Here is a 13,610-nt window from a genome sequence, read left to right as displayed (position 1 = left end):
TGCCAAGGCTACCACTAAACCATGTCACTAAAGGTTTCATCTACATGGTTTGGGAACACTGCCAGGGATGGTGACTCCACCAATGCCCGATCACCCCTTCGGTGAAGAAATTGTCCCTAATCTCCGGTCTAAACCTCCCCTGGCACAGCTTGAGGCCGTTTCCTCTTGTCCTATCCCTTGTTCCTTGGGAGAAGAGACCAGCCACCTCCTGACTGCATCCTCCTGCCAGGTAGTTGAGGAGAGCAGTAAGGTCCCCCCTGAGCCTTCTCTTCTCCAGACTAAACCTCCCAGGTCCTTCAGCTGTTCCTCATCACACTTGTGCTCCAGATGCTGCACCTGCTCTGTTGACCTTTTCTGAACCCACTCCAGAACCTCAATGTCTCTCTTGTGGTGAGGGGTCCAGAACTGAACACAGGATTCAAGGTGTAGTCCAGGATTCTTTCTAACAGGAAAGATGCTACTCAAAGCATCTTTCCAAATTTTACTAACAGAAAGGTAGGAGACCAGGAGTAAGCCAAGAGTTGAAGAGAGGCAGCAATCAAGGAATGCCTGCATGGGACAGTTCCAGATGATTCCCTATCGTATTCATTATAGTAACAGCCAAAAGAATGTATCTCCTGTGTTTCTCAGAAACCTCTCCTCTAAAAGGTTTCTTGTTCATTTGTGTTGCAAGATTTGTGATTTGGGAATATGCCTTCCAGATACAATGGAGAATTCCACCCTTTCCCTCAGCTCCAACTGTGCACTGTCCTCACATTTGGCACAGCTCAGAGGAAACCAATTGGTTTCTCAGACTATGTGCTCACACCTCAGGTGTTTAATAACACAGAGTGTACTCAGAGAAGCAGCCACAGAAATATATCCTGCCAGTTCTTCCAGGAACTCTTTTGCTCCTGTGAGCTTGCAAAGGGTGATGGAGGGAGGGAGACATATCCCAAGAAGTTGTCCCCTGTGTTCTGCTGCGGGCAATGACACTGATTACATCACGGCTCAGATACCAGGCAGCTGAGTACTTTCACCAAAGCCTCACTTGCACTCACTTCAGCCTGCACAACTCTGGAACGCTTCTTCAGTAACAGGAACACCTCAGTCAAGTTTCTGGGTGCTAAGGGGCACTGGCTTCAATCTGGGTTGGGACTTCAGGTTCACAATATTTTCTTTACAAAGGAGTACAGTCCTGTGACAGGGCACCAGAGCAGAGTCAGAAGTGTCACATTTGGGGTCCTTCAAGTGCAACCAGGTGAAGCCACAGGTGACCTCATTAGCAACTAGTCCTGCTTCAAGCAGCAGGTTGGACCAGAGATCTCCAGAGGTCCCTTGTACCCAGCTCTACTGTGCTTCCCTGAAGTACTGTAGCTGCACAGGGTGTATTTCATACAAGAGAATAACAACCATGTATTTGTTTAGATTGAAAAAAAGCTTCTCAGTGGTTCCAGGTGATACAACAAAAGGCAACAGGCAGTTCCATCCAAACACGTGGAAGAACTTTTCTGTGGGTGACTGAGCATTGGAATAGGCTGCCCAGAGAGGTTGTGGAGTCTCCTTCCCTGGAAATATTCAAGAGCTGCCTGGACACAATCCTGAGTAATGTGCTCTAGGTGACCTTGCTCAAGGAAGGCAGGACTAGATGACCTCCAGTGGTCCCTTCCAGCCTCAGCTGTTCTACGATTCTGTGGAAATGGCCTTAAAATGACCTTAGGTTAGCATTAGAGTTCAACCATTAACCCAGTACTGCCAAGTCTACCACTAAACCACATCTCGGAGCACATCTACACATCACCTAAATATCCCCAGGGATAGTGATTCCACCACTGCCCTGGGCAGCATGTTCCAACACTTGACAACCCTTTTCAGTGAAGAAATTGTTCCTAACATCCAGTCTAAGACTCCCCTGGTGCAGCCTGAGGTCATTTCCTCTTGTCCTATCGCTTATTAACTGGGAGAAGAGACCACCTTTCATGGGAAAGCCAGAACCAGACAGGAGAAAAATCCTGATCTCACAGCAGCCAAATTCTCTTCCCACCTACCTACACTCAAGTTGTCACTTTCCTCTTCTGGTGGGAGCACCTCAGTGTGCCTTAACCGACAGCGGCTCACTGCCTGGATGCCAAAGCTTAAGACTGGGTGGGTAAGGAGGAACTCTGAGATGGAGCTGAAGTAAGCTTTGCCCTCCTCTTGGTTCTGCATCAGCTCCATCACATACAAAACCTGGAAGAATCAGAAACAGGAAGTCACTGGACTTTCAGAGCAGACCATGCGTTCGTGTGTGTGGACTACAAAGTCTAGCATCTGAACTAAAGCTGGAACAATGTAAATAACAGGAAGAATAAAACCTGTGCCATTTAAACCTGAAACAGAACACCCACAAGAAACCTCAACAAGCACACTCCTAACTGAGCCAGTGCTGATCAGGGACCCAATACTATTGTGCCAGACACAGATTTCTCCAAGTGAGAGCTTTACTTCAGGGTAAGAAATAATCCTGAAGGCTTGTCAGGATTAATCAGCTGAATTGTTACCATTTGCCATCTTACAGTGAAATAGCTGAGGACAACCTATGCATTTTTAGTTATTAATGTGCAACTCCTAGACCTAGGCAGCAGAACCAATCACACAGAAGGCCATTTCTCCTTCTGGTGCCATTACCCCCCAGCCACCAATAGAATGAACCACCTACTTTTCTTTGCACATCACTCAGTATCAGATATTCAGCTGAGAGGTCCAGGCAGACTTTCAGGCTGGGAAGAATACTCATGGAGCTGAAGATGTCAGGAGAAAAGCTAGATCCACAAATAAAGGGGGATGGAGGGTGGTGCAGAAAGCAAGGTATATTAGCACAACCAGAACAACTGCTATGAAACTGTATTAGTTAAAACAAACAAACAAACATCTTAAGGAGTTTACAGCCACATTACAGTGCAACCACCCACTAGAACAAAGCCATCACTGCAGAAATCAGTGCTGACTTTGGCTAAGAGGGAGATCACACAATAAGATCTAGTTAAGGATTCTGAACATTTATATCAAAAATTACAGTTTGTCTTTACTTAACATGTTCCACAAACCAAAATAACCCATCTACATGCTTTGGACCTTCTGTAGTATATGGAAAAAGCAGCACTCGACAGAATGCCATATTCTTCTCGCTTTAGAAGGGCAATTCAGAAGCAGCCTTAAGTGTGCAAGTGATCAGAGATGTCATGATCCACCATAAGAAAAGAGAAAGCAGGGAATGTAAGTTGAGCAAAGGAATGTACTAAAGCAAAATGTGAACTTATGAATGTATATGGCTCAGCAAGTAAGACTTGTATAACTGCTTAAGCTCTGTTAAAATAGCAGCTTCTGACTATTAAGATCAGAAAAAGCAATAATGGGAAAAGATCCTAGATAGGTTTTTGAATCTCTAGTATTTTTACAGAAGAAAGCACTCAAGGTATGCAATTTTGGAATGCCTCTCCTCACACTACAGGTATGTCTATGCTCTGCAGAACAAAGCAAAGACAACTGCTCTTGGTAACACCAAGGTATACACGGATCAACTTCTCCAGCCTTGCCGAAGCTCAACCTGACAGTCTGCCACCGCCCTGATTGCCAGTCTCTCCTATCTGTTGAAAGCTAACGAGGAGGCTCTAACTGGGGCTAGAGGAGACTCCACTGAGGAACAAGAATCACCTCTGCAAAGTAAATATACCTGGAAATTGAAAGCTTTGTTATGATCCACTGCTTAGAGTAAATCCAGCCCTTCAGGGAGTCAACACATCAACACCTACCGGACAGTCTGCAGACAGGTCCAAGACACAGTGCACCACATCTTCAGTTCTCTGTTCTGATCTGCTCCTGTGATGAGAAATCTCCAGAAAGGAACCCTGAAAGCACCACAGAATTAAGTTTTCTTAAGGAAAGTCAGGTCCTTCCCTCAGGGAGATTTCACAGAAGAGCTCCTCACAAGCTGCCCATAGCTGATTGTGCCTCAACATGTCTTAAAAGTTCACAGAAAATTTCTGCTTCTGAGGCACCACCACAGCTCTCAAGAACATTAAGGCCACAACTGCCTGAAGAATAAAAATTGAACAAACACAAAAAAAACCAAAACCCAACCCCAAACAGAGAAAAGCCCCAAAGAAATAAATCCCCAAACCTATTTCTTAATCAACTGCAGTTGAAATTTGGAAGATAACAGGCCAGTTTGAGCTGACCATACCATAAACCTGAAAGGGCTCATCAATTTACAATTTTTGTTGCTTTTGTGGGACTGACACTAAAATTAAGGTCACTTTAGGCTGTGCTCCACAGCCTTACTTATTTCTCCATCACCAGAAAACTGACTACAGAGACGACAGGACTTGCTCCTGCCACAAAGCTTTTTTTCTGAGTACAATACAGTTACAAGGAACCCTCCAAAGGCAGAGTTAGAAGACACTACTAAACTTTGCTACTCTAAAGTACAGGATTGGGGACTTACTCTGGGTCTTGTTTTTTATGATTGTCACAAAAGAGTAGGCAGGAAAGAGGCCTACCATCATGGGGTTTCCACTCATGAAGACACCTAGGAGAGAATCGGAGAAAAGAGCCAAGTGTGCAGGGAGTGGTAAGCAAGAAAGATAAGATGTGGGCTCTGAACACATTACTCCTTGTCCAAAATCTGCATTAAAGTCAGCAGCTACCAAGATTTATCAACCTGTAGATGTTTACAGCCTTATAAAATAAGGAGATCACAACCCAAGCAGGCAGAATTGTGACCAATAAATAAATAAACATACTTGCCATTTGGTTTGGTGTCTTAACAAAGGTACAATGCATGAAAGAAGTCAACATTGAAAGGAATAGCTCAGAGAACCTATCTGCATTTATAGGGACAGTGCAGACGACTTTGCCTACAGGCTGCACAAAGCACAGAACTCCTGTTGCCAGACATAGCTCCTTGCTTTTTGCAGAAGCTCACCAAACCTTGTGTGATATTCCATGACACAACTCTTCGGCACCAAAATACTTCACAAACATTCACCCTGTATCTTTATAATGTCCTGAGAATCATCATTGCAAGTGACTCTATAACAAGGAAATTCTCACAGAGAAAATGCTGTTCTGTGTTCCAAGATCCTTTATTTTCTAATCCTCCAGTTACCTTGGCTCATCCTGACCCTCAATATAGATCTGCCAGAATTTGACAAAACCGTCATGGCTTGCTGTGGCCAGCACAGTTCCATCTGGAGAAAGTGCTCCCTCACTCAGGCACTACACAGAGGGAAAAAGAGACACAGAAGATCATGTTATAGTATTTTTATTTCACAGGAAGAGAGAGTCTCTTCAGACAGGAATCTGACTAACAGTTTGACAGTACAGGTCAGAGTGATTTCTGATAGACATGTCACCAGGCAGCTTAACCCTTCACAGAAGAACTGCCAGGGTTTCATTTTGTTGTTTAATAATAATTAACAATCACCTCTTCCAGACAGCAAATTTAAGTACAATGGATTGTGCTACTACTGTTCCCACTGTTACTCATGTTATGAACACTTTGGTTTGGGATCTTCTGGCTTTTCGCCATCATTATCATTTCATAATCATTGTTTTATTTAAGTTGTACAATTACTCTGTCATCATCCTATTTGAGAAGTGAAAATGGGCTCTTTCCAATTGTTTCTTTTATATTCAAAATATCACCTACTGGAGAATCAGCTTCAGTACTGGTGCACTGTATTCACAGATACATCTATACTCATTAGGGAGATCATAGAAGAATAAAGATGACACTGGGCTTAATTTTCCCCTTCTCATCCAGCAGTGAACCACAGCAGTGTTAAGTGTTTCATATACTAGCAGGTATAAAAAAATAGTTGAAGTACAGCCCAGGTTATCAAACAGGCCCTTGGAAATTCAGATTACTTTTATCAAGAGCCATTTTCAAAGCAAATGACTACACATTTGCCTTGGCTCTTTAAACAAAAGCTACATACCAATAGTGTGTGTACATTGTACACAGCCAGCAGGTTGTGGCAAGTGTGGATGGGTAAGAAACTGGGGGTTTTTACAGCCAAGTGTCCTAAGAACTACAGCTCCTGAGACACTCAGAGAAAACCTGACTGACTGGTACCGATCTGTAGCGGTCACCTACAGGATGACAGTAAAGAAAACAAAATAGGTTCAAACCGTGCTGTGGCCTTTCACTACGATGAAGCCTTCTTTGATATTAGGCACTTCCACTGGCCAGGAGCTGTTGTTCGTTCGGATAATGTCCAAATCCCACACCTCTGCCTAGAAAACAAACATGCAGGCACAGAGGTTTATTTCTACAACTACTGGAGAATTTCTTATATCCTTATTTTATATCCTGATATACCAGCCCAATGAAAAGTATGTGACATGAACTTTCCTGTTCCCACCTGGTTTGGCCATTAGATGCTTCCCTGGCACCTAGCTGTACATACAGGGAACCACTTGTGGCAGCTGTAGTTGCTGCTCACCAAACCTAGGTACCCTAGGTACTGCCTCAGCCTGAGCATACAAGTGATGCCTCTGGCCCTCTGCACTGTTTCTAGTGGTCTTCACTATTTGAAGTCCAGCAGAAGTTATCACTTTCTATCCTCCTGAGACCCAGAGAATGACCTCTCCTCAGAAGAGAGGAATCCCACATCTCATATTACAGCAGGATCCCCAGTATGGACTAGACAAGAGCCTTTACAACTCTAACTATATCACCTCTTTCCTTCAACAGATTCTCTCCCTCTAAGGATAATAACAGGTAACATTTCAAGTAGGTTTCCTTACCCTGTCCTCATGCAGCAACGCCAATGTCTGACTTCCTTCTTCACCACTCTCCTCATTATCATCCGGGATGAAAGGGCACCAGATGATTCTTCGAGAGGTGTTCAATGGGGTATTGTCAGGCCGCTTGATGTTAACCAGGATCTCCTCTCTGATCACCATGGTTAAGGAACATAACGTGCTGGCTGTGCTACTAATGCTCAGCAGTAACCTATTCAGGCTTGGTCCTCTGTTAAATACTATTAAACCTCAAGATTTTTTTGATCACTGCAATTCAAAAAGAAACCAGGCAAAACGATTCTGCTATGAAAGTAGACAAGGTGGCGTTTCTTCACTGGCAGGAGAGGTTAAGCTTATAAAAGTTAACAGATTCTCTTGCAGGCTGCAGACAGGGACAGGATAAGCACAACAGGCAAACAATCTGAATGTGCAATCCACACAGCTGCTGATGGATAGATTACAGTAAACATCACAACACTACCACAGAAAGACAGCAAAGCTACAACATTGCATAGGCTAAGCGCTCTAGTCCACCCCTCCAGATCAGATCTTCAACTAAAACCACCCTTGCTCCATTTAAAATGATGGTACACAATTAAAACTAAGAAGTTATAACCTATGATGACATATCCCACAGACTGACATACTTCCCAGAAGGACTGAGCAGTCCCTCCTAGCAATGAAATTATTTAGGGCAATGAATCAAACATGGAAAATAAGCTTCAGGACCACCAAAAGAAGAAGGATGACAGATCTGGAAAGAAGACAGCGAGTGGAAGTATACATATTTACATACTCTTCCTCTGAAAAGTAACTAAGGAGAAGAGCTAGAATTGGATAAACATGAGTAAAAAAAACTCTGTCACAGTTGAGGTGACACTGCCCATGTGTAAGGCCAGCTTGTACAGACTGACACTTCTCACCAACTACTTTCGTCTGGACCAGAAAGAGCACTGAGGTACACTCCTAGAATTTCAAGTTGGGTGCAATTTCAAATAATGATTTCACCAAGTACAGGCACAGGCTGACTGATTCGATACTCTGGAAGGGGCAAAACTATCAACCTTCCCTCTGAAAGCTGCTGTTCTCGAAAAGCGACAAAAGAATTTGCAATTTAAAAGTTGCATTCACCTCTACCCATTACACAAAGACTGAAATGAGGTCTATTTTGACAAGATACTGTATTTTTTCTTTATCCATGGCCAGGCGCCAGACAAAAAGGTTGCCAGCCTCATCCAGGCATGCCAGCTGGTTGGAGTTGAGATGAGCAAAAGCCAGATCTGCCACACCGCCAGTGAATCCTTTCAGCAAGGTCCTCTCAGCAGCGCTGATACTCAAGACCCGCACCATAGCAGAGCCATTGCTGGCACCTGCAGGAAAGAGAGGGAGAAGCCACCATTTATCCATGCAGTTTCTCTGCAGGTTTGCCTCTGCTTTCAGCTCCCATCCTGCCATCAGCTGTCCCTGGCAGCACTCTGAAAACCCGTAACAATAGGTACCATGTTAACAAGCCCTTTCAAGATAGGCACAAACATTCACTGCACTTTTCCTCTGTGGTGCAGAAGATTGCAGTGACAGCACCAAGAGGGACTTTGTCTGCCTTGCAAGGGGCATCTCAATTCCACACATCATGTGTTTTTAAAGCACTGCAAATTCTAAGTTATCCAACTTAAAAAGAAGGCAACAGAAATAGATTTCTCATGATTCCCAGGATTATTCTCATAAAGATACCTTCATTAAATGCAAGGCTTAAATCTTTTTCATGAGCTCATCATAAAGCTACCAAACCTCCAAGGCTGACCTCCAGTGACAGTGAATTAAGTTTAATTGCAATTTCATTTTCAGTAACTGGAAAAAAGGAGTCAGTGAGAGGCAGGTAGCTCAAATACATGCTCTGTAAGAGGAATGTAAAAAGCACATATATTGACCTGGCAAAAAACACTGCTCTTTAGCTTGCATGACTGAGAAGACCATGCTTTAGAGCATGCGCATAGCAAGTAAAGTTTACAACTTCACCGTTTCGGACAAACATTACTATAATGCAAGCAGTCCATCCAGCTTTCCATAGTCCTACTGCACCCAAGCTTTAATACCTTAAAAAAAAGGGTTAGATACCCTAAAACTGCTCTAAAATAACCCCAGCTAGGAAAAATCACAGCAGCAAGTAGAAGACTTCATAGAAGGTCCGACAAACTGATGGGTGCTAGCATTAAAAGCAAGTGAAGAGCTGATGGAGCCCCAAACACTGTGTTTGTACATGAGAGCAGAAAGAGACACTGCAGATGACCAAGTGTTCATTTGCTTCCTGTATTTGTGAAACAGTCTTCCCCTGCATGGTTCTGCTTTGCTCTTCCTTCCACTGCAAAATACGCTGCATTGCTCTTTGGCTCCTCTAAATTTAGCCTTAAACTCAACTCTAAATTTATGCAAGCAAGTCCGTCACAAACATTTTCCTGCTCATATTACCACAGCACTGTTTCTGTGCTTAGCTACTGAGAAGCTTGTTCATTGCAGAAATATTTAATCAGAGGAGTAAGCTGAACATCAGCTTACTGTCCAGTGAAACCAATGTAGTCCAACCTTTCCTCCATCCCCACGGAGTCCTTCTCTTTCTTTTATTTCTAACTTCACAGAAGGTTTCTTTCTCATTGGAAGCTCTCCTACATGACCTACTCTTCATTGCCCTGTAGCTCCAGCTTCACTTACATTCCCACTAGAATAGGACCCTGAACTGGGTATTGCAAGATGTGTTTCAATTACTGCCAGTTACCTCCTTCTGATGCAAACTTTGCCTCTTTTAGAGATATACAAGCAAAAGAATACAAATCACACCCAAGACAAGAAGGTATCTCACCTCTAATGGCATAAGCCAGGTACGAGTTTGAAACTGCTATCAGATTGCCATAATAGTACTTCTGCTCCCAGTCATATCTAGCAACAGGCTGTATCTTCACCTGCTCAGGATAAAGAAAACAAAACATGAGGAATGTCTGGAATTAACATTTCCCTGAAACAAACCCACCAAATATACATTTTCCTCCAGGGAACATCTGTAATGCTTAATAGGAAACTGTTGGAAGCAGCAGTTGGTAGGAAGAATTGCACACTGAATGCCAGGTAGCAGAGCCCTGAACATTTAAAGTTCTGGAAGCAGGTGAATATTTCCTTCCATTGCAAAAAGGAACACAGCTCACTGAAGTTATGTTGCAGAACACATTACAACAAAGCAGACTTTACCTCTTTATGAGAACTGGGTCTGGATTCCCAGTTCTTGGAAAGTTCTCTGAAATATGGAGACACATTTGCTGCATGGACACTTGCTTTTTAGCTTTAATACTGCTGTCCAAGAAACAGAGTCCTAGTCTTACTCAATAAACATTGCCTCAGTGAGCAAAGAATTAAGAAATACTATGAGAACTATGGCAGTGATCCTCCCTTACACCAGTATTATCTATGAAAAACATACTGTTTTTCATATGATAACACAGTACACTGTTCATTTACTGTCTCTGTGGTCCCTTAATTCACTGCACAGTAAGGAACAAAATGGTATAATACAGAAAAGGGCTGAGAGATCAAGACCAGAGTTCTCTCCTAATTCCTAGCATTTGTTCTGAGCACATCTTAGCACTCTGCTACAGCACCAGTTCTGATCTCAGCAGAACCCGCAGCCCTGATCTGCTGGGTGGAGCTCTCAGCAGGACTGAGGCTAGCAAACCTTCAAAAGCAGCCCTCCCTTCATAGAGAAGCCCTGCCCGGGAAGAAACAACCAGCAGGAAGAGCTTGTTTGCGAAGGAAGAAGATTAGAGGATAATTTGGCCAGCCTCTGGAATAACAGTAACAATCAGCTACAAGATACACCTACAATTTTTCCCCCTTGTTAAGCTCTTTGACAAACTTCTACCTAATTACAGACTCCTATAACACAGGAAAGAAGATGGTAACTTCTGTTTAAACAATCTTCAAGCACAAGCTGATGTGATTAAGAAAAAAAAATAGACAGAACCATCCTTTTTCTTCCTCCTTACCTTGTTACTCCCTCTGGCCTTACTGGTGATGCTGGAATCACTGCTGGCTACTACCTCCACATCTTTTGCTGTTATCACTATGCAAGTGGAACTGTCATCACCAGAAAGGCAGCTTTAATTAAAACAAAGGGGACAAAAAATATCAGACAGGACTCACAGGAAGCGAAAAGAGGTCAGATATTTGCTTCTCATAATTTTAACAGCAATGAGGAGTATCTATGCAACTAGGAAGTTTGAGCAGAACTGAAAATTAAAAGAAACTACTTTCAGTTAGGAGTGTCCCTTCCCCACGTGCCACAGGTTTGAGAGCACCAAACACCTGGTTTGTTCAGCTTAAAAACCTCCAGTCTATTAGACTTGAGCACAAACCTACATTTGGTTGAGGTAGCCCTGACTACTACCCAAAATTAGAAGGTGCAGAGAGACCAAAGCCAAACAGTTGAACCTCATCAACAGTGCATGCAGCACCCCCTCTCAAAACTGTGAGCAGAGAACCCAAGCAAAAGCTATTTATATGAGCTCTAATGTTAAAAGTCAGCATGTGAAGTCAAGCATTACACTCATTACTCTGATGTGAATTTGTATTATCACTCCTATGACAATCCAAAGTATTCTATACGCATATGTTCTCTAACATACAAGCATTAAAAGCACAGGTACTGTCCAAAACACACTGATGTATATCCACAAGTCAGCAAACAGTTAGGTAGAACTCTAGCTCAGGATCACTTGTCCTTTTTAAGTTATATGGAGAGAAATACCTGGCCAAGTGCAAGGTCTATCATACTGCAGACTGATAAAAGTCACCCCTCAGGTAACTTGGGACCCAGAAGGAGTCTAGCTGGAGGTCTATGTGAGAATGCTAAATGCTAAGTTTCACCCAGTGACCTGCTAATTAACCTAGATTCTGACTCCTGATGTCCATCATACAGCCAGTCCCGTTCCCCTTCTCTCTAAACAGCTCTGCCAATACTCTTCAGTTCCTGAAATGCAAGGATGGCAGGCTGCACACATCAGCCTCACAAAAGATCTGACCACCAGCACTGACCTACAGCTGTTACCTGAACTAAAGGTGAAACTCATCAGCTTCCCAGCATGCTTGTCCAGGCTCACCAGAACTAATTTTGAATCATCTTCTAGTCACTCTCAGCCTTTCTTCGATGTAGCAACAGGACAAGGGGTAGTGGGTTTAAACTTAAACAGGGGAAGTTCAGGTTAGATCTTAGGAAGTTCTTCCCTGTGAGGGTGCTGAGGCCCTGGCACAGGTTGCCCAGAGAAGCTGTGGCTGCCCTATCCCTGGAAGTGTTCAAGGCCAGCTTGGATGGGGCTTGGAGCAACCTGGTCTAGTGGAAGGTGTCCCTGCCCATGGCAGGGGCTTTGGAACTGGATGAGTTTTAAGGTCCCTTCCGACACAAACCAGTCTGGTATTCCACGAAAACTTACATGACTTGTTTCTCCTGCAGGGCTCCCAGAGAAATAGTGCGATGCACTGGCTTAGCCAGAGAAGGTACATCTCCAGCCACGATGGGGTCAGGCACCAGCAGTCCATTCAGATCTCCGTTATAAGAATTTGATGGTCTCTGGTTCTCATTCACCAAACCTAGGGAAAAACATGACCAACTGAGCACAATATCCATTCAAAACAAATAGCACTGTGTGAAATACATTACCTCCAGATGGTTTTTGTCAGGTCCTTCTAGTCTATCATGTAGAATATGCTAAATTTGTTGGGAAAAGTATTCTTCTCCAAAAAGGATGTGTTAAGAGACCTCCTGTGAAGGAAACTTATCTCTACAGAAACAAGTGAAGTCGTGGCTCTTCTTACACAAGCAATTCCAACAGACCAGAAAAACAGGTACAAGGAACTTGCCAGGTTCAAGGAGAAGATAGTCTTGGATCAGAAAGACTAAGCTGGCAATTCAGATTACTGAAACAAGTGCCAGACCTAAGTGTTCTTGAAAGGTCACTTCCAACACTGATGCCTGCAGAGAAATCTCTGAAGTCCAGCAGTGCAGTGGTTAGCTGTGCATCTGGGGTTGGCGAGACATAATACATTTGTCACTTTCCAAAACTGGCTTCTGACTGAGACCGACCTCAAAATCCAGATGTTTGCATACCTTGGCTATGAAACTGTGCAGCTGTGCCTATGGGATTCCTTACACTCTTCCCTTGGTTGACAAGTCACCTGGAAGTTTATAGCACTTGAGTTCTGTGCAAAGCAACCCCTTGTTCACCATTCCAGCTGTGCTCTGACGAGTGCATGTGCCCTGACACCAACTTGGCCCAGCACAAGTCGCCTGGTGGCCTCTGTGCCTTCTGAAGGCTTTTAGAAAGGGACAGATGTAACGGGTTTAAGGAGACTCTGCTATTTCACTAGCAAGGTAAATAGTTGTTGATCCCCATGGAGAGTGAGCCCACTCCACTGGCACTTACACATTGAAGTCAAAGCTTCCTGTCTCAGCAAAACCCTGGCTTGACATTTTCACTGGTTTTCAAAAGTGAAATTTCAAATACTGTTGCCAGGTAACGACTGCTGTGGAGCTCTTGCAAGATGGCTGCTCCAGGACCAGGAGCTCCACTCTGCCTGGCACACACGTCAAACCCCAACATGACTGCGCACAAGAGGCACGTCCTCTGAAAGTAAGGCAAGCTTTCAGTTACCAAATAGGCTTTAACATAGCAGGTTGAGTGCTGCTGCCTACAGAAATAACTGCAACCATTACTCACTTGCCAGAAGAATATTTAAAATTTGCCTTTTTATGAACAGACTTATTAAATCATGAACTACTGTGCTCACAAAAAGCCTAGCATTGACAG

The 13,610-nt window shown here is 43.6% G+C and overlaps 1 protein-coding gene across 1 annotated transcript in view; it reads right to left on the bottom strand.

The window, feature by feature from the left end:
• Nucleotides 1-12,393, bottom strand: part of EDC4 (enhancer of mRNA decapping 4) — a gene marked incomplete at its 5' end in the record, with an annotated part of 35,064 nt that extends 22,671 nt beyond the window's left edge. The window contains 11 exons of the mRNA XM_010017734.1: nt 2,028-2,208; nt 2,678-2,780; nt 3,771-3,866; nt 4,463-4,546; nt 5,126-5,235; nt 6,151-6,255; nt 6,769-6,916; nt 7,946-8,135; nt 9,620-9,719; nt 10,794-10,905; nt 12,237-12,393. Of these exons, the coding sequence (XP_010016036.1) occupies nt 2,028-2,208; nt 2,678-2,780; nt 3,771-3,866; nt 4,463-4,546; nt 5,126-5,235; nt 6,151-6,255; nt 6,769-6,916; nt 7,946-8,135; nt 9,620-9,719; nt 10,794-10,905; nt 12,237-12,393 (1,386 nt within the window). The remainder of the gene's footprint in view (nt 1-2,027; nt 2,209-2,677; nt 2,781-3,770; nt 3,867-4,462; nt 4,547-5,125; nt 5,236-6,150; nt 6,256-6,768; nt 6,917-7,945; nt 8,136-9,619; nt 9,720-10,793; nt 10,906-12,236) is intronic.
• Between the last annotated feature and the right edge of the window lie 1,217 nt (nt 12,394-13,610).

The sequence above is a fragment of the Nestor notabilis genome, unplaced genomic scaffold (genome assembly GCF_000696875.1).
Source record: "Nestor notabilis isolate BGI_N333 unplaced genomic scaffold, ASM69687v1 scaffold12267, whole genome shotgun sequence".
NCBI classification, from domain to species: Eukaryota; Metazoa; Chordata; class Aves; order Psittaciformes; family Psittacidae; genus Nestor; species Nestor notabilis.
Note: the sequence above shows the minus strand (reverse complement) of the source record. Positions and strands in the feature narration are given on the sequence as shown.